This window comes from Neophocaena asiaeorientalis, unplaced genomic scaffold (assembly GCF_003031525.2).
Source record: "Neophocaena asiaeorientalis asiaeorientalis breed wild unplaced genomic scaffold, Neophocaena_asiaeorientalis_V1.1 scaffold487, whole genome shotgun sequence".
NCBI classification, from domain to species: Eukaryota; Metazoa; Chordata; class Mammalia; order Artiodactyla; family Phocoenidae; genus Neophocaena; species Neophocaena asiaeorientalis.
Genome location: NW_020173398.1, coordinates 1,149,531 through 1,175,479, shown reverse-complemented (window position 1 = coordinate 1,175,479; position 25,949 = coordinate 1,149,531). Strand labels below are relative to the sequence as shown.

Below are 25,949 nucleotides of genomic sequence, written 5' to 3'. Positions count from 1 at the left end.
CACAACTACTGAGACTGCGCTCTAGAGCCCGCGAGCCACAACTACTGAAGCCCACTCACCACAACTAGTGAAGCCCGCACACCTTAGAGCCCATGCTCCACAACAAGAGAAGCCACCGCAATGAGAAGCCCGTGCACTGCAACGAAGAGTAGCCCCCACTCTCCGCAACTAGAGAAAGCCCGCTCGCAGCAATGAAGACCCAACATAACCAAAAATAAATAAATACATAAATAAACAAATAAATAAAAAAATTTTTAGCAACAACAAAAAGAACTAATTATGTTCTGATGAGTTATGGAAATACTCTGGGCAAATACATACAGTCTCTACCTTTCAAGTCTGTATTTCATTTACCTGAGTAGCTGAAAAATCAACACACTGCAAAAATGGGCAGTTTTCTCCTAATGCCTGTAAGGACACATCAGTAATACCTAAGCAGCCACCTAAATCAATGATCTTTAGCAGCCGGCAATTGAGTGCAAGAGCAAGGACTCCTTCATCAGTGAGACTGCAGCATCTTTTCAAAGAAGCTTCGTGCAGGTAAGAACAAGATGAAGCCACAGCTTTTATTCCTGAGGGAAAACATAATTCTGTATCAATGAGCTATATATGTTTATATATGACAAATGTGACTGATTTTCATTTCATCAATCACCAGTACTGATACATCCAATTGCATGTTAGCCTTTTTCAAAGTAGTGCATGTGGGGATATACTTTATTTCCAGTGATGTTGTCATTATTTAAAACTCTTTTGGAATGTTTCAAGAATTCTCTACATAATCTGTAGTATATTCTTCAGAGTATCTGCAATTAATGACAAGACTTTTTTGTTTATGATTAGACTTGCTTTTAGGAAATAGCCAAAAGTCATTCAGAACCAAAATAGGTAATTAAATAGTAGATGATTCTCCTTTTTGTTAAAAGTTTTAAATAAAGTTAATTTTCTCGTGGACTCTGAAAAGAAATCAAAAGTTAAATGGCCCAAATGTCTTAAGTAATAGTTTTCATGCTTATCCTTAGGAATCATACCTGTATCTCTGTGTTTTCTCTTCCCTCTTTGATTCTGCCCTTTGCTATCAACATGCACCTTCTTTGTTAGCCTGGACCAATCTTACATTTTATCAACGGTCAAGAAAACAGAAGCCCTTAAATTCAATTCAACTGATGTAAAAGCACTCTGGTGACAGGTACGTGATAATGTGCCACATAAATAGAAACATACTTCAGGAATCCTGGGCCCTTTAGTCATGGACAAACATTATAGCACTGTTAAAAGGAACTTTCATGGGCAAAATACACAAAAGGGAAGATGGTAAATTCGTGTGTAGGTCATTTTTATTGTTTTCCATACCTTAAGAAAGAACTCTTATTTTATTCATTAGTGTCCAGCATGAAAGTTCTTTTTAGTGAATCAATATTTGTGTAAACACTTTAAAACTTATGCTTCTTTGCAGTATTATGAATATCTTAACTTGCTAACCAAGCTGATTGTAAAATAGAGCCAACTACCCACAAGATTTTTCAGAAACCTAGGTAGCCAAATAACTCTTTCTTTCTTATACTGAAGAAAAAGATAAAAATCCTCTATTGAAAAAAAATGGTAAAAATCCATTAATTCATGTAACAGTCACACTGAAAAATGCAGTTTGTCTGGCTATAAAAAACTGTAACTGGAGAGGCCCGCGTACCGCAAAAAAACAAAAAAAACAAAAAAAAAAAACTGTAACTGGACAAGGCCGGTACCAAGTTCAGTTGCTTGCTGCTCGAAAGGCCAATACTCCAGAGACAAGTATTGGTGGAAAAGGAAAAGTCTGCTGTATTCAGGAGGCCAGCAACCTGGGAAGCTGGTGGACTACTGTCCTAAGACCATCTCCAAGTTGCCGGATGGGAGACAAAGGTTTTATAGGCAGTGTGAGGGAGGGAGCTGGAGGGTACATGAGCAGTTTGTACACAATTTTCAGATTGGTTGGCATCAAGGTGAAGTTTCAAGCAACACCAATCTTCTGGTTTCAACCAGTCTGGGGTCTACGCGCTGATGGTCAGCAGTTTTCATCTCGTGGGGGTATGCTTCCTGTAAAAACAACTTAGGAGTGTGTGTTAGACCTTTATATCTTTCAGGGAACTGGGAGCTTGGTGATTTTGCTATTTGACTGGCTTATAGTATAAATTGTTGCCATCTTCCAGGCAATGTCTTTGAAGTTGGTATCTGGAATTAAGCAAGCAGGATTAGTTCTTTCCTAGTCAATCAGTCATTGTCTAATATAGTTTTATGGCAGCAGATAGACCGGGGCACGAACCTGTGTCCCCTGCATCGGCAGGCGGACTCTCAACCACTGCGCCACCAGGGAAGCCCTATGATTAGTTTTGTGCTGTTCAAAATGGGGCAGCTTATGCTCTGGCTACAAAACTATGTAGTGAACAGGCTGATAGGAGAGTGCCTAGTAAATTTAATCTGATGATGATTTAACTTTCTGTTGTAATATTACAAGAAAGCCTTAACAAAGTATGAACTGGTCATTTCTTGTTTCACTATACTAGGTAAAATATTTAAAATATAGAGGTATATCTATCCATGTTTATTTTAAACATGTTTAAACTTCAAGGTAGTGACTTAGTGTATTTCCCAACTTTCAGCACTGATTATAAGCAAGAATTCTAATTTGGATTCTTTAGCTTAGTTTGAATATTTTATTGATAAATATAGTTCTTATTTCTTTGACATACTTATACTCTCTTTTAACATATTTTCCCCTTCTCTGCTCCAAAATTATGCCAGATGGTGAATAGTACTCAACCAATTCATTGTGTTAATAAACATACCTTTTGAAGTTATGGAAATTCTGTTTTCTTTTGAGGAATTTAAATTTAATTTCTTCAGTTTTCTGCAGTTACATAGGTGCAGGAGAGCAGTATCTGAAATATCACAGCTTCGTAGATCTAGAGTTTGGACTTCAGGATGTAAAATCTATAATAAATACATGATTTTGAGAAATTAGTATTTCCTATAAATATAAATGTTTATTCCATATTCAGTGTTTTGATGGTCATAAAAGACAAACAGCAGGTGGAAAATACAGCAAAGAATACAGAAAGATATCTGTGTGAAGACAGATACATAGAGCAGGAAAAAAACAACCTAGTTCCAACTGGAGGTGCAGCTTCTAGTGTCCCCAAAGTCTTACTGGGACACAGAGCACTGTTGAGACAGCTGGTACAGAGTAAGGACCCACTAGACCTGCAAGCAGAACCAAGGTGGTGGTGGGAGCTTATCCTCTTCCAGTGGTTCCTATTATTAGAGATTCTAACTCTGTGTCTCTTTGCTCAGCAAGTACGAGTCTTTAGGCACTTACATACCAAATGCTTATCTAGAATATTTACCTCCTTCATTTTTATTTTTGGGAGCTAGTACAAACAAACCCAGTATTACTGAATGTTTACTTGAGGGCAACAAATAGCAGATTAATTTCAAAGGATTCTGAGCTCTTTTTCTGGGGGTATTTTCCTTCTCTTTTGCTTTATTTTTATGAAAATAGAAATGGCTTACACTTTTCTGAACAAAGTAATGTACTGTTATTATAAAACATTCATACAGCACAGAAAAATTACAGAAATGATACAAATAACTATTTCTGTTTATTGCGCACTTACCGGGAAGGGTACTAAGTGTTACATAAAATATGTCATTTAATATTCTCTCTCTCTCTCTTACATACACATACACATACACACACACATACACACACACACACCACCCTAAGAGATTGGTCATTGCTATTTTATAAATGAGAAAATTGAGTCACCCAGAGCTTAAGTAGCAACACAAAGTACACAGCTAAAAAAAGGAGCAGAGCTAGGATTGGAAGCCAGGTCTTCCTAATTCCAAAGGCCATGCGTTTAACTAGTTATAGCTAAAATTACCCATAATATCAACACCCAGTGACAAACATAATATTAGTTTTGATGCTTTTTGAGTTTTTAAAAAAATATTTGAAGAAAAATGGGATCAGATCACATATATTTATAAATGGGCACTTTTTATAAAAATAATTAATTGTGGTTGCATACTATTTCATTTTATGCATGCACCGTAACTTATTAAATGCGTCCTACACTGGCAAACACTTAAGTTGAACATTCAGACTGAGTTTAAGAGGCAATATAGTACAGTGTATAAGAGCATGTACTCTGGAGGCAGGCTGCCTGAGTTCCAACCCTGTGATTGTGATCAAGCTCTGCTTTCTTTTTGTGCCTCACTATCCTCATTAAGATGAGGATGATATTTGTGAGAAATAAAGGTGCCTTGCTTATAATATATGCTATATATAACTGTTAGCTATTTTATTATTATGAAAATGTTATGGTGAGCATTCTTGTGTGCTTTTTAAATTATTTTCTTCTTGAGATTAACACTAGTAAATGGTAATTATGTGAGGTGATGGAGATGTTAACTAACCTGCCGTGGTAACCATTTCATAATATATAAGTGTATCAAGTCATCACGTGTGTTGTACACCTTAAACTTACACAAGGTTATATGTCACTTATATCTCAATAAAGCTGGAAAAAAATAACAGAAGTGAAATTTTTGAGTCAATGGTAAGCAAATTTTTAGGACTTTTGATAGAATGCCAAACTGTCCTCCTAAAAGGTTTTTTTAAATCAATTTATACTCTCACAGCAGGGGATAAAAGTGATTGCTCCCCACACTATTGCCAGCACCAGGTATTACTATTTTTTAAGTCTCTGCTAAACTGAAAGACAAACTGTGACTTTGATTACTAATAAGGTTAAATATCCTTTTATGTATTACTGCTGATTTATATTTTTTCCTTGGAGTATTTCCTGATTCTTCTATTTTATTATTTGTTTGTTTTGATTTTTCTTAGTGGTCTGCAGGCATGATTTACATTGGCAAGATAAAAAAAAATAGAATTTCATACATACTGCAAATATTTTTCCTAGTTTGTTACTTTATTTTTTTCTTCTTGCCATAAAGAAGTTTATATTTTTATATATTTAAATCTATCAATCTTTTTCTTCTTGTTTTCTAACTTGGTGTCATGTTTAAAAAGGCCTTCTCCACCCAGAGACTATAAAAAGACTTAGGAAATTTTTCAAAAAAAGCCATCCCCAGATGTGTGCAACTTTTAAAAAAATGTTAGATCTGGTCTTTTAAATAATTTCATAAGCAGGACTTTCATAAGGATGGGGATTAGATGGAAACACCAAGGGAAATAACGCTTTTGATTTTTCTATCTCATTTACCCCCTTAGCCCTTTTTTATTCAGGTAAAATTAGGTTTAAATGAATGTTCAGGATTGTCATAAAACAAAAATTTAAGTCACTGAAATACAGGTTAAAGGGATGTGGGGAAGTGAAGAAAACCACGTTTTCTGTAGCGTCAATGTTTCATCTGTGAGCCACACAAACATTATATACATCCACAGAACCATCAACAGTAAGAGCTGGATTCTACCTCCAAAGAGCAAAGCAGACTACAACACTAAAATGTCTATGTTCAAATGCAAGCTAACAGGAAGAAAATAAAGCATTAAAGGCACATCAAGTTAATGTAGAGGAAACACTATGGCACACTGAAGCACAATTCCAATGTGAAGTCACCATTGTAGACATATGGGGAGTGCTACCATCAGAGCTTGCTTCCTTTTGATCACAGGCTTTGGGCAGAATATGTAGTAAAGTCAGCAATAAGTAGTTCCAGTCTCTGTAGGCAGTGAGTGATGATAGCTGCAAACCCATTTTACAGTTAAGACAACTGTGGTTCAATGTCAGAAAGAGTAGCAAGGCTAGAATTTTAATTCAGGTTGGAGGCCTTTACTACACTTATTCCCTTACAGAATAGTTAATTTTAGCTTAGTTAGTGAAGGGGAGTAAGTATAAATTAGCTGGAGTGAGGTACCCAAGAAGAATGAGAAGAATTTAGAAGAGTGATTTTTAACTGACTGCTAACCATGAATGGACAAAGTCAATAGGCTACGATCATTTTTTAAATGGAATAAGACATACTAGAATAAAATAGAAAATATCCAAGTGTACTGTACAGAGTACTGTTACACAGAGGTGTGGCTTGTGCGCTAGCGTCACAATGTAACATATATATTTCTTACTGTGGGTCTTTTTTTTTGCCATTTGTTTATTCACCCAGCATTTTAATTTTTTTCCAGCTTTATTAAGGTGAACTCAATCAAAAAGTTTAAACTTCTTGAAAATATGGAGTTCATGGATGCTGGTACCATGAAGACAAGAGAAACACCTGAAAGAATAGTGGGAGAAGATTTTTTAGAAACTATTACACATGGACATTCTGGTTATCTGGAGAAAAAAAGAACCCCAACACTTTATTATATTTTAAAATTATTACTAATCCTACTATAAACCACTGTTCCAAAAATCTGAAACCATAGCTAAACAGTAAAATATAATAGCCTGCTTTACAGGCTACACATGCTCTTTGTATATGCTCTTACCTCACTTATATTCGAATCTGTTATCTGCCCCTGCACGCTCATTATTTTGATCAGTCTGTCTTTTATGTTGGGTGGCAAAGGCTTAATGTCTGTGATATATCTAGAAATATTCTTCATGAAGCACCAAAGGCATCTGAAATACAAATACAATATAGTAAATTACACTGTACAGGTACTGATTCCTAATATTTGTTTGTTTTAAAATAGATCTTTATTGGAGAATTGCTTCACAATACTGTGTTAGTTTCTGTTGTACACCAAAGTGAATCAGTTATATGCATACACATGTCCCCACATCCCCTCCCTCTTGAGCCTCCCTCCCATCCTCCCTATCCCACCCCTCTAGGTCATCACAAAGCACCGAGATGATCTCCCTGTGCTATGCAGCTACTTCCCACTAGCTGTTTTACATTTGGTAGTGTATATATGTTGATGCTACTCTCACTTCGTCCCAGCTTCCCCCTCCCATCCTGTGTCCTCAAGTCCACTCTCTATGTCTACATCTTTATTCCTGCCCTGCAACTAGGTTCATCAGTACCATTTTTTTTTTTTAGATTCCATATATATGCGTTAGCATATGGTATCTGTTTTTCTCTTTCTGACTTACTTCACTCTGTATGACAGACTCTAGGTCCATCCACCTCACTACAAATAACTCAATTTCGTTCCTTTTTATGACTGAGTAATATTCCATTGTGTATATGTGCCACATCTTCTTTATGATAATTCATCTGTCGATGGGCATTTAGGGTGATTCCATGTCCTGGCTATTGTAAATAGTGCTGCAATGAACATTGTGCTACATGTCTCTTATTGAATTATAGTTTTCTCAGGGTATATACCCAATAGTGGGATTGCTGGGTTATACGGTAGTTCTATTTTTATTTTTTTAAGGAACTTCCAAATGCTATTTGTTAGTGCTTAGTCCTTTCATAAACAGGGTGCACATTTTTTCTTTTTTTTTTCGGTATGCAGGCCTCTCACTGTTGTGGCCTCTCCCGTTGCGGAGCACAGGCTCCAGACACGCAGGCTCAGCAGCCATGGCTCACGGGCCCAGCTGCTCCGCGGCATGTGGGATCTTCCCGGACCAGGGCACGAACCCGTGTCCCCTGCATCGGCAGGCAGACTCTCAACCACTGCGCCACCAGGGAAGCCCCAGGGTGTACATTTTATATTAATATTTACAACTTAAGCTTGGTAAGATGCAAAAGCCTAGTCTGTGCTCAGTTATGGGCAACTTTCTTTTCCTCTACAACTTTTTCTCACCATACCTCATTTACTAAAATGCATCCTGATAACAAGATATTTTTCTTAAGTCAGTCTCTCCAATTCCTAAGACACAATTTCCACCAAGTTTTTAGTCACATATTTCTAAGTAAACATTAAATTAGGGCCTACAAATTGACAAATTTTATTTGTTAATGCAACAATCTTGCTTTCACTATTTTTCTTAAAAATTATGCAGGTATTAGAATCACTCAAGAAAGAACTGTAACCACAAAGATTCCACAAATAGTGCAAATCACAGAGATAATAAACTTAGTGCCAGTATTGCATATGCACAGAGTTATCAAAGCAGGCAACAACCGAGACCTACATGACCAACATACCTCAAATGTGGCCTGAGATTCCAACTATCTGAGACACTCATATGTTAGACAAATAATACAAACCTTATTTTTATTTATTTATTTTTTTGCGGTATGCGGGCCCCTCACTGTTGTGGCCTCTCCCATTGTGGAGCACAGGCTCCGGATGTGCAGGCTCAGCGGCCACGGCTCACGGGCCCAGCTGCTCCGCGGCATGTGGGATCTTCCCGGACCGGGGCACAAACCCGTGTCCCCTGCATCAGCAGGCGGACTCTCAACCACTGCGCCACCAGGGAAGCCCAATACAAACCTCATTTAATTTCTGCCTACAAATACTCCCTCATATATACACTTTTACATTCATGAATAAATATGATCATACACTTGAATTTTTTTAGTGCAATCTTTATTTTTTCTTCTTTTGGTTGCCTCTGCCTTTCCCTCGCCTTTCCTTCTCCCTTCCATTATTTAGTTCCTCACCCTGTTCCGTGTATGTTCCCTTATTTTTTCTCTGTGCTTGTACACACACACGTTTACTCACACATGTATGTATGTATTCAAACATACATTTAAAGGGTTAGGTTGGGGGTGGGGAGAGATCACTGTTTCCTAGAATGGCATCACTGTATATACTCACTTTTCTACACCCTCTTTCATTCAATAATACCTTAGGAAATTCTTTAAAGCATCAAGTGTGGTTTTAAGTTTCCTTTAATGCCGATATAATATTTCACAGTGTGGATGACTTTAGTCATCCCCTATTGATGAGCATTCCACTGTTTCTAGGATATGTTAACATATGGTGTCAGATTGTTTTCTTCATATTTCCATCAGCAGCGTTGGAGGGTTCCCTTTCCTCTACATCCCTAAGCAGTAGGTATTATTGTTCATTTTATTTATTTTTCCATTATGTCCATTTCCCAGTCTCATCCCCCACCACTGAGGAAACCATTCTAATGTCTAATATGTATCCTTTTGTTGTATGTACCCTCAACATGATTGTTATATGGATGTATTTCTAATTTATGTATGTGGTATTTGTCATAGATTTGCTCAGTCTTTCACTCAGCACTGTTTTTTTTGTTTTATTTTTTTGTTAATTATTTATTATTATTTTGGCTGCGTTGGGTCTTCATTGCTGTGCATGGGCTTTCTCTAGTTGCAGCGAGTGGGGGCTACTCTTCGTTGTGGTGCATGCATTTCTCATTGTGGTGGTTTCTCTTGTTGCAGAGCACGGGCTCTAGGTGCATGGGCTTCAGTAGTTGTGGCTCACGGGCTTAGTTGCTCCGCGGCATGTGGGATCTTCCCGGACCAGGGCTCGAACCCATGTCCCCTGCACTGGCAGGTGGATTCTTATCCACTGCCCCACCAGGGAAATCCCTTAGTACTATTTTTAAGATCTACTTACTCTTAAATGTTGGAATATCTCATGGGTGAAAAGTGGTATCTCATTACTTTAATTTGTATTTCTTTAATTACTAGTAAATTTAATATCTTTTCATAAACATGCTGGCTATCTAGATTTTCTTTTCTCAGGATTGTCTATTCATATCCTTTGTCTATTTTGCTGTTTTTTACTTAAATTTGTAAGAGTTATTTTTGTGGCCAAATACATGACTGATTTTGTATATGCTCTATAAATATTCAGAGAATGTATACTCTCTATCTGAGAAATGTAATATTCTCTGTGTATTATATATGTGCATCTAAATATCTCTCTCTGTGTATGTATACACAAATATGTGTATATGATTATTTACTGATAGTACACAAATATATTGTGTATATGATTATTTATTGATGAGTATCTTAATTCTTTCATGTTCTTATTTTTTCTACTAAATCTGTAGAATTCTTAGTTTGTAATACTTGTATTTTGAAATCAACTTTTCTTTTTATTTCTACAAGTTTTTGCTAGTTTATATACATTACCATTTTATAATGAAAAATTTAAAAATACAGAAAAATAAAATAGAATGATATAAATCATGTACCCAAAACCAAGAATTTAAAAATTTATTTTATCATTTTGTGTCAGGTATCCTTCATAAGATATAAAACACTTCAGATAAAATTAAAACCTCCTTTGTCTGCCTATTCAGGTTTACTTTCTTTATCTCCCTTTGCAGAAACAATTACTACCATGAAGTTGTTCTTTTTTTTAAAAATTTTTATTGGAGTATAACTGATTTAGAATGTTGTGTTAGTTTCAGGTGTACAGCAAAGTGAATCAGTTATACATATACATATATCCACTCTTTTTTAGATTATTTTCCCACATAGGCCATTAGAGTATTGAGTAGAGTTCCCTGTACTATACAGTAGATCCTTATTAGTTATCTGTTTTATATACAGTCGTGTGTATATGTCAATCCAAACCTCCCATTTATCTCTCCCCCTCTCCTTATCCCCTGGTAACCATGTTTGTTTTCTATGACTGTAACTCTATTTTTCTCTTGTAGATAAGTTCATTTGTACCCTATTTTTAGATTCCACATATAAGTGATACATTTGTCTTTCTCTGTCTGACATACTTCATTTAATATGACAATCTCTAGGTCCATCCACGTTGCTGCAAATGGCATTATTTCATTCTTTTTATGGCTGAGTAATATTCCATTATATATATGTACCACATCTTCTTTATCCATTCCTCTCTGTCAATGGACATTCAGGTTGTTGCCATGTCCTGGCTATTGTAAATAGTGCTGCAATGAACATTGGGGTGTATGTATCTTTTTGAATTATGGTTTTCTCTGGATATATGCCCAGGCATGGGATTGCTGGGCCCTATGGTAGTTCTATTTTTAGTTTTATAAGGAACATCCATACTGCTCTCCATAGAGGTTGTACCAATTTACATGGCCACCAACAGTGTAGGAGGGTTCCCTTTTCTCCACACCATCTCCAGCATTTACTGCTTGTAGTTTGCTTTTTTTAAATTTATTTTTGGCTGCATCAGGTCTTAGTTGCAGCGTGCAAGATCTTCATTGAGGCATGCAGGATCTTTCGTTGCAGTGCGCAGGCTTCTCTCTAGTTGTGGCATGCGGGTTTTCTCTTCTCTAGTCGTGGCACACTGGCTCCAGGGCATGTTGGCTCTGTAGCTGTGGTGCACGGGTTCCAGAGCACATGGGCTCTGCAGTTTGTGGCATGTGGGCTCTCTAGTTGAGGCGTGCAAGCTCAGTAGTTGTGGTGTTCGGGCTTAGATGCCCCGCGGCATATGGGACCTTAGTTCCCTGACCAGTGATCGAACCCGCATACTCTGCATTGTAAGGCAGATTCTTTACCATTGGACCACCAGGGAAGTCCCTGTTTGTAGATTTTTTGATGATGGCCATTCTGACTGGTATGCGGTGATACCTCATTGTAGTTTTGATTTGCATTTCTCTAATAATTAGTGACGTTGAACATTTTTTCATGTGCTTTTTGGCCACCTGTATGTCTTTTTTGGAGAAATGTCTATGTAGATCTTCTGCGAATTTTTTGATTGGGTTGGTTTTTTTGACATTGAGCTGCATGAGCTGTTTGTATATTTTGGAGATTAATCCCTTGTTGGTTGCTTTGTTTGCAAATATTTTCTCCCATTCTGAGGGTTGTCTTTTCATTTTGTTTATGGTTTCCTTTGCTGTGAAAAAGGTTTTAAGTTTAATTAGGTCCCAATCATTTATTTTTGTTTTTATTTTCATTAATCTAGGAGGTGGATCGAAAAAGATCTTGTTGTGATTTATGTCAACGAGTGTCCTATGTTTTCCTCTAAGAGTTTTATAGTATCCGGCCTTATGTTTAGGTCTTTAATCCATTTCAAAACATTATATTAATAATATAATTAATTATTAATCAATAATATAATTATGATATTAATACTAATAATATTAATAAGATTAAATCCATTATATAACATTTCAGATAAAATTAAAGCTCTGTCAACCTATTCAGGTTGACTCTCTTTATCTCCCTTTGCAGAAACAACTACTACCATGAAGTTTTAAAAAGAGTTCCTGTCCATGATTTTATTATACTTCTAATACTAAAGTATATATGCATACAGAGCATATAGTATTCTTTCTGTACTTATAAAATATCGTGTATTAAGTTTCCTACCATGACTAAATTTGACAATTGTCCTTGTAATTGTGATAGTTTTCCTTTTTATAAGACTATAGTGTTGGTTGCAAATTCATGATCATTTTATCTCCTCATGGAACATTCCTTTTACCCTTAAGTAATGTCTCTATCTATATTGATGTTTTTCACTTAAGTAAAACCATTCAGTCTGGTTTTACTATTGCTCCACCATCCTTCTTTGGCTTCTTTTGCTAACATCTTTGCAAGATTCATCTGCATTGTTGTAGACAGCTATAGTTTGTTCATGCCCATTTTCACTGCTGCACAATATTCCACTGTACAATTTATTTTTCTATTTGACTGTTGATGTACAGTGTGGTGGTTTATAATTTTTTACTATTAGGAATATTAATATGAATATTTTGGGACATGTCTCTTGGTACACATGTGCCTATGTTTCAATCAAGTTTATACCTGGGAGTGGAACTGCTGACTCATATGGTATGCATATGTTTAGCTTAATGCCCAACAGTTTTCCAAAGTGTTTGTACTGATTCAAAATCCTACCATCAGTCAATGAAAGTTTCTGGAATCCATATCCTTGTCAACACTTGGCATTGTCAGTCTCTTTAATTTTTGCCAGTATAGTGAGGGTATAGTAACAATGCATTGTGGCTTTAAATTTCAATCCCAGATTATTAATTTGAGCACATTTTCATTCCTTTATTGTATTGATACATTTGGATAGTCTCTTGGAGTTTCCGTTCAAGTACCATGTCCAGTTTTCTTTTGGGTTGACTGTTTTCCTTAGTGGTATGTAGGAGTTCCTCTTATATTACAGACATGAGCCTTCTGTTGATTATGTATGTTGCAATTATAGACTCCCATTCTGTGGTTTGCCTTTTCATTCTCTTAATCATGTTTTATGTTGTAGAGAAGTACATTTGATGAGGTCCAATATGTGTTTTCTTTATAGCAAGTATTTTTTTGTGTCCTGTTTATGAACTCTTTCACTGTTCTACATTCATGAAAATAGTCTCCTATGCTTTCTTCTAGAAAAAATTCATTCATTGTTTTACCTTTCACTTTTTGACTTAAAAACCCTCTTGTAATTGATTTTTGCAATTGTCAAGAACTGTGCAGAGTCTGAGAGTTTACCCTACTTACTTGTTTATGAGTTAGCTTTATTACCATTTCATGAATGCTAGCAGAAGACATGAGATCCCTGGGTCAGAGAAAAGGGACTTTATTACTAATGACAAGAGCAGTAGCCAGAGCTTTGTTTCTGTTGGTTCCCCATGCCCTCCAAGTCCTGCAAATATAATGTAGGTAGGTCAAGATAGATGTTTGCCCATGCAGTGGGTTGTATTACAGGAGAAGAACACTGAGCTTGGGGGAATTCACCATTTTTATATCAAACTGAAGCAAGACTGCTCTTTTTGGAAGGAGAAAATACTTCATCCCTCAAGTCTGTCTGCTACAAACGCAACCTTGAGAAATGTCCTAGGTAATCAAGGTCCCGCATTCTTGGTATACCCAGCAAAAATGTGCAGGTCCACAGCACTGCCTCTCCCAACAATCTACCCCAACATGTTCTTGGCTGAATTCAAATATTCATGTAAGTATGCCACTCTGTCAGCCATTTTAATTAATTTGACCAACAGAGGCTAAAACCAAATCTGTTCAATTTGTCACTTAAAGCATTTAATTAAAGCTATTATCAATAGTACTCCAAGTAGCAGGATAAGGCCAACCTGCAGTAATGATGACCTCAAAAGTGCCTGCTGGCAGCCATAAAAAGAAACAAAACTGAGTTACTTGTAGTGAGGTGGATGGACTCTGTCTGCCATACAGAGTGAAGTAAGTCAGAAAGAGAAAAACAAATACCATATGCTAACACATATATATGGAATTAAAAAAAAAATGGTTCTGAAGAACCTAGAGGCAAGACAGGAATAAAGACGCAGGTATAGAGAATGGACTCGAGGACACAGGGAGGGGGAAGGGTAAGCTGGGACGAAGTGAGACAGTGATATGGACATATATACACTACCAAATGTAAAATAGCTAGTGGGAAGCAGTCACATGGCACAGGGAGATCAGCTCGGTGCTTTTGACCACCTAGAGGCATGGGATAGGGAGAGTGGGAAGGAGATGCAAGAGGGAGGAGATATGGGGATATATGTATATGTATAGCTGATTCACTTTGTTATAAAGCACCATTGTAAAGCAATTATACTCCAATAAAGAAGTTAAAAAAAAAAAAACTTAAAAAAAAAAAAGTGCCTGCAGGGTCCCAGACTCAGCTAACTGTGAAAAAGTATGGAATGGGGTGTGGGTGGGGGGAACTAGAAGGTCTTATTTTAAGACAGGATGTGGTCAAAATCCAGTCTATCATCCATTATGAAACATGCAAAGGAATTTAGGTGGTTATTTCAATGACTACCTTTTTGTTTCTTAGGGCTTTTAATTTTTAAAAAATCTGTCTGTTATTTTATCTATATCCTTCCCTTAAGGATAACTGCTCCTTTGTTTTCGAACATTTCCAGTATCTTTGTTTTAAAATAATTTTCAAAATTCTATTGTCTGTAGTTCTTAAAGTGTCAATTCTCCTATTTTCTGTTGAGTCTCTTTCATGCAATTTTTTTCTTTAGATACTTTATAAATTTTGACTGTTAACGCTTCTTTGCACAAGTAGTTTTGCATGAGAGTCCTGTATTCTTTGCGTTGTGAAAGCAAACCTCGCAGAGAAGGTTTCAGTTTTCCTCCTCTTAAGGACCCTGTCTTTATCTTGTTGAACTGCAATAACAAAATACCATAGACCAGGTAGCTTAAAAACAAAAGAACTTTAATTTTTACAGTTCTGGATGCTGGAAGTCCAAGATCAAACTGCCAGCATGGTTGGGTAAGGGCTCTCTTCCTGATTCACAGCTGGGACCTTCTTTATGTGTCCTCACATGGTGGAAGGGACTAGGGATTTCTCTGGAGATTCTTTTGTAAAGGCACTAATCCCATTCATAAGGCTCCACCCTCATGATTTAAACACCTCCCAAAGGCCCCAGCTACTACCAGCATACCTTTAGGGGTAGGACTGCAACATAAGAATTTTAGAGGTACACAAACATTCAGACCATAGCAGACCTCATAAGTATTCACAAATTCCAAAGCATAGTTAACTGTTATGTATCCATCTTGAGGATATTAACAGTGAAAATTCAAACCATACATCTGCATATAATAAATGCACGAGATACTAGTTTTTAAACAGGAATTCTATTTTTGGCTGGGACTTTATATCCTTGCCATTGATGTGGGCTGGTCTTGGAAGAGTGTGACCTCAAGCTAGGTGGCTCTGCAACAGAAGTAGATTCTGATGGAGCTGAGTAATGGAAGCTATCTGCTCACCCTCCTCCCACAGGAGGGCAGAAAGTCCTTCCCTGAAGGATGAGCTGGGTGGCACATCTCCACGGATTTCACTCCCGTTTTCCAAAACTATGCATTATTTAGGTTGTTTACACATTTTAAGTAATTCATACTGGATGGACTACAAGAAATAAGAAGGGTAACGAGTTTAGACTCTCTCAGCTCTCATTATCCTCAACTCTGTTATGATATTGAAATCATGCTCTACCATCAATAGAAAGTTATGTCATTTATTCTAAAAGTTAAAAGCTTAACTAAAAAAGATCATTTGGGGAGTAACTGCTTTATTAAGATATAACTGATATAACAGTGGTTTTTAGTGAATCCACAGAGTTGTGCATCCATCATCATTATCTAATTCCAGAAGATTTTCAATACACTAAAAAGAAATCTTGTACCCATTAGCAGTGACCTGCCAATCCTCCCCACCTTCCACAGCCTAGGGAACTACCAGAAGCTCCACAGAAATCCCTAGCCCCTTCTACCATGTGAGGACACATCAAGACAGGGTGCTATTTTCTGTATCTCTAGATTACCCTATCTGCACATTTCATATAAATGGAATCATAAAATATGTGGTATTTTATTACTGGCTTCCTTCACTTAGCATAGCATTTTCAAGTTCATCTACGTTGTAACATGTATCAGCACTTCATTCCTTTTTACTGTCTTTTGTTTATCCATGCATCAGCTTATGGGTATTTGGGTTGTCTCTACTTTTGGGCTATTATGGATAATGCTGCTATAAACATTTGTGTATGAGTTTTTGGATGGACATATGTTTTCATTTCTTTTGGGGACATATCTAAGAGCTCAGTTGCTGGGTCACATAAAACTGTTGGATCATATGGTAACTCTATGTGTAAACATTTGAGGAACTACTGAACTATTTTCCAAAGTGGCTACACCATTTTATGTTCCTACCAGCAGTGTATGAGGGTTCCAATTTCTCAACATCCTTTTCAATATTTGATTTTTTTCTTTAATCTTTATTTTTAAATTAATTAATTATTTTTTTTTTTTGCTGCACCAGGTCTTAGTTGCAGCACGTAGGATCTTCATCATGGGATGCAGGCTCTTAGTTGTGGCATGCGGACTCTTAGTGGCAGCATGCACATAGGATCTAGTTCCCTGACCAGGGACTGAACCCGGGCCCCTACATTGGGAGCATGGAGTCTTGACCACTGGACTGCCAGGAAAGTCCCTAATCTGTCTTTTTTTAATATAGCCATCCCAGTGGCTATGAAGTAATAGCTCATTGTGGGGTTTTTTTAATGGTTTTATTTATTTTTTTTGCGGCATGCGGGCCTCTCGCTGTTGTGGCCTCTGCTGTTGTGGAGTACAGGCTCCAGACGCGCAGGCTCAGTGGCCATGGCTCATGGGCCCAGCCGCTCCGCGGCATGTGGGATCCTCCCGGACTGGGGCACGAACCCGCGGCCCCTGCATCAGCAGGTGGACTCTCAACCACTGTGCCACCAGGGAAGCCCCTCATTGTGGTTTTGATTTGCATTTCACTGCTGGCTGATGATGTTGAGCATCTGTGCATGTGCTTGTCAGCCATCTGTATATCTCCTTTATAAAACCATCTGTTTAGATCCTGCTCCCACTTTTAAGTTGGGTTTTGCTATTTATAGGATTCTTAGTTGAGGTTTTTCTTTCAGCACTTTAAATATGTCATCCCATTACCTTCTGCCTCCATTGTTTCTGATAAGAAGTCCACTGTTAATCTAATTAGGCTTCCTTTATACGTGAGTAATTTTTCTCTTGCTGCTTACAGGATTTTCTTCTGGTCTTTGGCCTCAGCATTTTTACTATGATATTTGTGTTTAGATCTCTTTGTATTTATCCTACAAATTCATCAAGTTAATTTCAATTCACTGAGTTTATTGGATGTGTAGATTAATATTTCTCATTAAATCTGGCTTTTAGCTATTATTTCTTCCAAGAATTTTTTTCCGCTCCTTTCTCTCCTTTTGTTCTGGTATTCCCATCACATGTATGTTGACATGCTTACCCCATACTTCTCTGAGGTTCTGTTCCATTTTCTTCATCCTATTTTCTTTCCACTCTTCAGACTGCATACTTCAAGTTCATAATTCTTTCTTCTGCCAGTTCAAATCTACTACTGAGTCCCTCTAGTGATTTTTAAATTTCAGTTATTGTACTTTTTCAATTCCAGAATTTCCATTTGGTTCTTTTTTATACATAATTTCTATCTCTATATAAATATTCTCTATTGTATCTATTGTATGAGACATTGTCATCATGCCTTTCTTTACTTTTTATTTTCCTTTTTTGAAATTGAGGTAAAATTTGCATAATATAAAATTGATCATTTAAAGTGTACAATTCAGTAGCATTTTGTATATTCATGTTGTGTAACTACTACCTCTATACTTATAAAATATTTTCATTAGCCCAAAAGAAAACTTACACTTATTAAGGATTTAATTTCCATTCCTCTTTTTCCCCAGTACCTGGCAACTACCAATATGCTTTCTTTCACTATGGAATTTTCTGTTTCAGGTATTTCATATAAATTAATTCATATAAATGTGAACTTTTGTGTCTGGCTTCTTCCACTTAGCATAATGTTTCTGAGGTTCATCCATGCTCATGTATCAGCACTTTATTCCTTTTTATGGCTGAATGATATTTCATTGTATGGATATACCTCATTTTGTTTATTGATTCATTGGTGATGGACATTTTGGTTGCTTCTACATTTTGGCTGTTGTGAACAGTGTTGCTATGAACATTTGTGTACAAGTATTTGCTTGAGTACCCAGTTTCAATTCTGTTGGGTACATACCTAGGAGTGGAATTGCTGGGTAATATGGTAATTCTATGTTTAACTTTTTGAGGAACTGCCAAGCTGTTTCTCCCTTGACTTCTGTAAGTATGGTATCCTTTAGTTCTTTGAACACATTTATAGTCGTTTCTTTAAGTCTTTGCTAAGTCCAACATCTGGGTCCTCTCAAAGGCAGTTTCTGGGTAAATACAATAAAAGCTGTTACCACTGTCTTAGACCAGGGGTCAGAAAACTATGGCTAATGGGCCAAATCTGGCCTGTTATCTGCTTTTGTGTATAAAGTTTCCTTGGAACGCAGCCATGTCTGTTCATTTATGTACTGTCTATGGCTGCTTTCACACACTATAATGGCAGAGCTGAGACTGTATGGCCTGCAAGTCTGAAAATATTCATTGTCTAGACTTACAGCAGTTTGCCAATATCTACCTTAGATAATGGTAATACTATTAAGATTAAAGCTTATATTTTTACTGACTCTTGGACTATTGCCAATTGCCTAGTCACCTGGTCTGCCATTTGCAAGACCACAGATTGGTAGATTAAAGATCAAGTCCTCTTTAGGACTGTGAATTGTAGAAACAAATTATAGCTGATATACATGGCAATGGCTCATTCTCTAATGGAATGGGCTGGGTTCATGCTGTTAATTAAGTATGCCCCACCCAGATCCATGTCACTGCTACTGGGAATCTATCATCACACTGAACATGGCAACACATCTACCATCATGGCCGAGGAAAGTAAGGATTATCTGTGTCTGATGTTAAAGCTACCACTGCATGCCAGTCTTGTGCCTCCTTCCAAAAGTTTGCCTGTTGGGCTTCCCTGCTGGTGTGGTGGTTAAGAATCTGCCTGCCAATGCAGGGGATATAGGTTCAAGCCCTGGTCCAGGAAGATCCAACATTCTGTGGAGCAACTAAGCCCGTGTGCCACAATTACTGAGCCCGCACTCTAGGGCCCATGAGCCACAACTACTAAACCCACATGCCACAACTACTGAAGCCCATAAGCCTAGAGCCCATGCTCCGCAACAAGAGAAGCCACCGCAACAAGAAGCCTCCACACCTCAACGAAGAGTAGCCCCCGCTTGCTGCAACTAGAGAAGGCCCGTGCACAGCAATGAAGACCCAACACAGCCAAAAATAAATAAATAAAATAAATTTTAAAAAAAGTTTGCCTGTTTGTTTTCTAATGAAATAGGCCACAATACATAGAGTGTTGTCCCCTCTCACTCCTGACAAGCTGACTATATTGAGCCTTTGACCACTTGCCTTGGGTCCTCCATTGATGCCTTACTGTTGTCGATATGTTTTCAGGTTATGGTGTCACTGTTCCAGTCTGATCAACCAACTCAAGCCACATTGGCCATAACATAAAATGTGTTATGTTTTTGGCCTTTCAGGCCATATTCAGTTGGACAGTGTGATGTCTCTTATTGCAAAGGTTCACTCAACACTGGACCAATAGTCAAGGTATTCAATGGACATTTCATATCCCTTATTATCCTCAAGCTGCTGGTTCCAACAAGAGGTAAATGGATTTTTTAAAAAGTCAACTAAAGAGATTTCTGACTCTACCTCCTTCACTTTCTCCTGGTCCACACATCTTAATTAAATGCAAGCATCCACTGAAAGAGTTCACATCCCCTTGGCCACCTTCTAGATAATGATCAGGATAAAAGGGGTGGAGGGGTTATCTTGACCAATTCTGAAATTTTAGAATTCTATTCTGACATTTCCTGAGCATGATGCATCTTTTTTTTCCCTAACAGTTACCCCAAGCCAGCCTGGTTGGTACAGCTGGGTGGCAGCCTGGCCAAAAAGGAGCTTATAGAATTCAAACTTAATCTTGGTTTAGTCACCTGTATTCTCCTTTTGGATTGAACTGGTTCTAGATCAAAGTTGGCAAACTATAACCCATGGGCTGAGCCTGGTCTGCTGCCTGCTTTTGTAAATAAAGTTTTACTGAATCACAGTCATGACTGTTTCTTTATTATGTATTGTCTATGGCTGCTTTTGCTCTACAAAGGCAGAGTTGAGTAATTGTGACAGAAGCCTACAAAACTGAAAATATTTCTCTTCAGCCCTTTACAGAAAAAGTTTGCCAACCTCTATCCTATGAAGATAATGACCATTTGGTTGAGTAAACTGCTCACCAAGTTCCCCTGCAGTAGCCCATGCCCATGAAGGTGGGAAATATGATGGATTCCTATAAATTTTGGAAAAATATCCTTGTTGGACTACCCTGGTGGTCCAGTGGTTAAGATTCCACACTCCCAATGCAGGGGGCCCGGGTTCAATCTCTGGTCAGGGAATTAAGATCTTACATGTTGCACAGTGTGGCCCCCAAAAAAATAAATTAGGGGGACCCTCAAGATGGCGGAGGAGTCAGACATGGAGATCACCTTCCTCCCTACAAATACATCAAAAATACACCTACACGTGGAACAACTCCTACAGAACACTTACTGAACGCTGGCAGAAGACCTCAGACTTCCCCCAAAGCAAGAAAATACGCACATACCTGGGTAGGGCAAAAGAAAAAACAGAGATAAAAGAATAGGGACGCAGGCTTCCCTGGTGGCGCAGTGGTTGAGAGTCCGCTGCCGACGCAGGGGACACGGGTTTCGTGCCCCGGTCCAGAAAGATCCCACGTGCCGCGGAGCGGCTGGGCCTGTGAGCCACGGCTGCTGAGCCTGCACGTCCGGAGCCTGTGCTCCGCAACGGGAGAGGCCACAACAGTGAGATGCCCACATACCACGATAAAAAAAAAATAGAATAGGGATGGAACCTGCACCTCTGGGAGGGAGCTGTGAAGGAAAAAAATTTTCCACATACTAGGAAGCCCCTTCACTGGCGGAGATGGGGGGTGGGGGGATGGGAAGCTTCGGAACCATGGAGGATAGCACAGCAACAGGGGTGCAGAGGGCAAAGTGGAGAGATTCCCGCACAGAGTATCAGTGCCGACCAGCACTCACCAGCCTGTGAGGCTTGTCTGCTCACCCGTCGGGGCGGGTGGGCACTGGGAGCTGAGGCTTGGGCTTCGCAGTTCAGATCCCAGGAAGAGGACTGGGGTTGGCTGCATGAACACAGCCTGAAGGGAGCTAATGAGCCACAGCTAGGCAGGAGGGAGTCAGGAAAAAAGTGTGGACCTGCCTAAGAGGCAAGAAACCATTGTTTTGGGGTGCACGAGGAGAGGGGATTCCTTACCTGTCTGCCCACAGAAGGCAGAGCACCGCCTAAATGAGCTCCAGAGACTGGTGTGAGCCATGGCTATCAGCTCAGACACCAGAGATGGGCAGGAAACACTAACGCTGCTGCAGCCACCAAGGATCCTGTGTGCAAGCGCAGGTCACTAACCATACCCACAGGGAGCCTGTGCAACCCACCACTACCAGGGTCCCATGATCCAGGGACAACTTCCCTGGGAGAACACACATGGTGCGCCTCAGCCTGTTGCAATGTCACACCGGCCTCTGCCACCACTGGCTCACCCCGTATTCCAATTATAACTACTGCACCCATCCCTCCTCCTGGCATGAGTGAGCCAGAGCCCCTAATCAGCTGATGCTTTAACCGCATCTTGTCTGGGCAGGAACAGAAGCCTGAGGGCAACCTACAGGCAGAGGTGGCGGCAAAACCAAAGCTGAACCCCAGGAGCTGTGCAAACAAAGAAGAGAAAGGGAAATTTCTCCATGCAGCCTCAGGAGCAGTGGATTAAATCCCCACAATCAACTTGAGGTACCCTGCATCTGTGGAATACCTGAATAGACAACAAATCAACCCAAAATTGAAGAGGTGGACTTTGGGAACAACTGTGGACTTGGGGTTTGCTGCCTGCAACTGACTTCTTTCTGATTTTTATGTTTATTGTAGTATGGTTTTTAGTGCTTGTTTTCATTGGTAGACTTGTTTATTGGTTTCGTTGCTCTTTTTTTAAAGTATTTTATTTTAATAATTAAAATTTTTTTTATTTTAATAGTTTTATTTTACTTATTTTTTTTTCTTTCTTTTTTTTCTCCCTTTTCGTCTGAGCTACTTGGCTGACAGGGTCTTGGTGCTCCGGCCTGGCGTCAGGCCTGAGCCTCTGAGGTGGAAGAGCTGAGTTCAGGACACTGGTCCACCAGAGACCTCACGGCCCGACGTAATATCAATTGGCGAGAGCTCTCCAAGCAATCTCCATCTCAATGCTAAGACCCAGCTCCCCTCAACGGCCAGCAAGCTCCAGTGCTGAACACTGCATGCCAAACAACTAGCAAGACAGGAACACAACCCCACCCATTAGTAGAGAGGCTGCCTAAAATCATAATAAGTTCATAGACACCCCAAAACACACCACTGGACTCAGCCCCGCCCAACTGAAAGACACGATCCAGCCCCACCCACCAGAACACAGGCACCAGTCCCGTACACCAGGAAGCCTACACAAGCAACTAAACCAACCTTAACCACTCGGGGCAGACACCAAAAACAATGGAAACTATGAACCTGCAGGCTGTGAAAAGCACATGCCAAACACAATAAGTTAAACAAAATGAGAAGACAGAGAAATATGCAGAGATGAAGAAGCAAGATAAAAACCCACCAGACCAAACAAATGAACAGGAAATAGGCAGTCTACCTGAAAAAAAATTCAGAGTAACGATAGTAAAGATAATCCAAAATCTTGGAAATAGAATGGAGAAAGAAAGAGGAAACGTTTAACAAGAACCTAGAAGAACTAAAGAGTAAATACACAATGATGAACAACACAATACATGAAATTAAAAACTCTCTAGAAGGAATCAATAGCAGAATAACTGAGGCAGAAGAACAGATAAGTGACCTTGAAGATAAAAAAGTGGAAATAACCACCACAGAGCAGAATAAAGAAAAAAGAATGAAATGAATTGAGGACAGTCTCAGAGACCTCTGGGACAACATTAAACACACCAACATTCATATTACAGGGGTCCCAGAAGAAGAAGAGAAAAAGAAAGAGTCTGAGAAAACATTTGAAGACATTATAGTTTCAGAAACTCTGCAAGCCTGAAGGGAGTGGCAGGACATATTTAAAATGATGAAAGGGAAAAACCTACAACCAAGATTACTCTACCCAGCAAGGCTCTCATTCAGATTCAATGAAGATATTAAAACCTTTACAGACAAGCAAAACTTAAGAGCATTCAGCACCACAAACCAGCTTTACAACAAATGCTAAAGGAACTTCTCTAGGCAGGAAACACAAGAGAAGGAAAAGACCTAGAAACACAAACCGAAAACAATTAAGAAAATGCTAATAGGAACATACATATCAACAATTACCTTAAATGTAAATGGGTTAAATGCTCCAACCAAAAGACATAGACTGGCTGAATGGATACAAAAACAAGACCCATATATATGCTGTCTAAAAGAGACTGACTTCAGACCTAGGGACACATACAGACTGAAAGTGAGGGCATGGAAAAAGATATTCCATGCAAATGGAAATCAAAAGAGAGCTGGAGTAGCAATTCTCATATCAGACTAAATAGACTTAAAGACTATCACAAGAGACAAAGAAGGACACTATATAATGATCAAGGATCAATCCAAGAAGAAGATATAACAATTGTAAATATTTATGCACCCAACACAGGAGTACATAAGGCACATACTAACAGCCATAAATGGGGAAATCGACAGTAACACATTCATAGTAGGGGACTTTAACACCCCACTTTCACCAATGGACAGATCATCCAAAATGAAAATAAATAAGGAAACACAAACTTTAAATGACACATTAAACAAAATGGACTTAATTGATATTTATAGGACATTCCATCCAAAAACAACAGAATACACTTTCTTCTCAAGTGCTCATGGAACATTCTCCAGGATAGATCATATCTTGGGTCACAAATCAAGCCTTGGTAAATTTAATAAACTTGAAATTGTATCAAGTATCTTTTCCGACCACAACGCTATAAGACTAGATATCAATTACAAGAAAAAAACTGTAAAAAATACAAACACATGGAGGCTAAACAATACGCTACTAAATAACCAAGATCACTGAAGAAATCAAAGAGGAAATCAAAAAGTACCTAGAAACAAATGACAGTGAAAACACGATGAGCCAAAATCTGCAGGATGCAACAAAAGCAGTTCTAAGAGGGAAGTTTATAGCAATACAATCCTACCTCAAGAAACAAGAAAAATCTCAAATAAACAACCTAACCTTACACCTAAAGCAATTAGAGAAAGAAAAACAAAAAAACCCTAAAGTTAGCAGAAGGAAAGAAATCAAAAAGATCAGATCAGAAATAAATGAAAAAGAAATGAAGAAAACTATAGCAAAGGTCAATAAAACTAAAAGCTGGTTCTTTGAGAAGATAAACAAAATTGATAAACCATTAGCCAGACTCACCAAAAAAAAAGGGAGAAGACTCAAATCAACAAAATTAGAAATGAAAAAGGAGAAGTAACAACTGGCACTGTAGAAATCCAAAGAATCATGAGGGATTACTACAAGCAACTAAATAACAATAAAATGGACAACCTGGAAGAAATGGACAAATTCTTAGAAAAGCACAACCTTCCAAGACTGAACCAGGAAGAAGTAGAAAATATAAACAGACCAATCACAAGCACTGAAATTGAAACTGTGATTAAAAATCTTCCAACAAACAAAAGCCCAGGACCAGACGGCTTCACAAGCGAATTCTATCAAACATTTAGAGAAGAACTAATACCTTTCCTTCTCAAACTCTTCCAAAATACAGCAGAGAGAGGAACACTCTCAAACTCATTCTACAAGGCGACCATCACCCTGATACCAAAACCAGACAAAGATGTCACAAAAAAAGAAAACTACAGACCAATATCACTGATGAACATATATGCAAAAATCCTCAACAAAATACTAGCAAAGAGAATCCAACAGCACACTAAAAGGATCATACACCATGATCAAGTGGGGTTTATCCCAGGAATGCAAGGATTCTTCAATATATGCATGTCAATCAATGTGATACACCATATTAACAAACTAAAGGATAAAAACCATATGATAATCTCAATAGATGCAGAAAAAGCTTTTTCTAAAATTCAACTCCCATTTATGATAAAAACTCTCCAGAAAGTAGGCATAGAGAGCACTTACCTCAACGTAATAAAGGCCATATATGACAAACCTAAAGCCAACATCGTTCTCAATGGTGAAAAACTTAAACCATTTCCTCTAAAATCAGGAACAAGACAAGGATGCCCACTCTCACCACTATTATTCAACATACTTTTGGAAGTTTTAGCCACAGCAATCAGAGAAGAAAAAGAAATAAAAGGAATCCAAATCGGAAAAGAAGAAGTAAAGCTGTCACTGTTTGCAGATGACATGATACTATACTTAGAGAATCCTAAAGATGCTACCAGAAAACTACTAGAATTAATCAACGAATTTGGTAAGTAGCAGGATACAAAATTAATGCACAGAAATCTCTTGCATTCCTATACACTAATGATGAAAAATCTGAAACAGAAATTAAAGAACCACTCCCATTTACCATTGCAACAAAAAGAATAAAATACCTAGGAATAAACCTACT

At 38.3% G+C, this 25,949-nt stretch overlaps 1 protein-coding gene across 2 annotated transcripts in view; it reads right to left on the bottom strand.

Annotated features, from left to right (window-relative positions):
- Positions 1-25,949, bottom strand: part of AMN1 (antagonist of mitotic exit network 1 homolog) — a 64,275-nt gene that overhangs the window by 20,364 nt on the left and 17,962 nt on the right. For both annotated transcript variants that reach the window (XM_024747098.1, XM_024747097.1), the window contains exons 2-4: positions 6,491-6,623; positions 2,823-2,967; positions 355-572 (exon numbers count right to left, since the gene is read on the bottom strand). In XM_024747098.1, coding sequence (XP_024602866.1) covers positions 355-572; positions 2,823-2,967; positions 6,491-6,607 — 480 coding nt within the window. In that variant the 5' untranslated portion in view covers positions 6,608-6,623. The remainder of the gene's footprint in view (positions 1-354; positions 573-2,822; positions 2,968-6,490; positions 6,624-25,949) is intronic.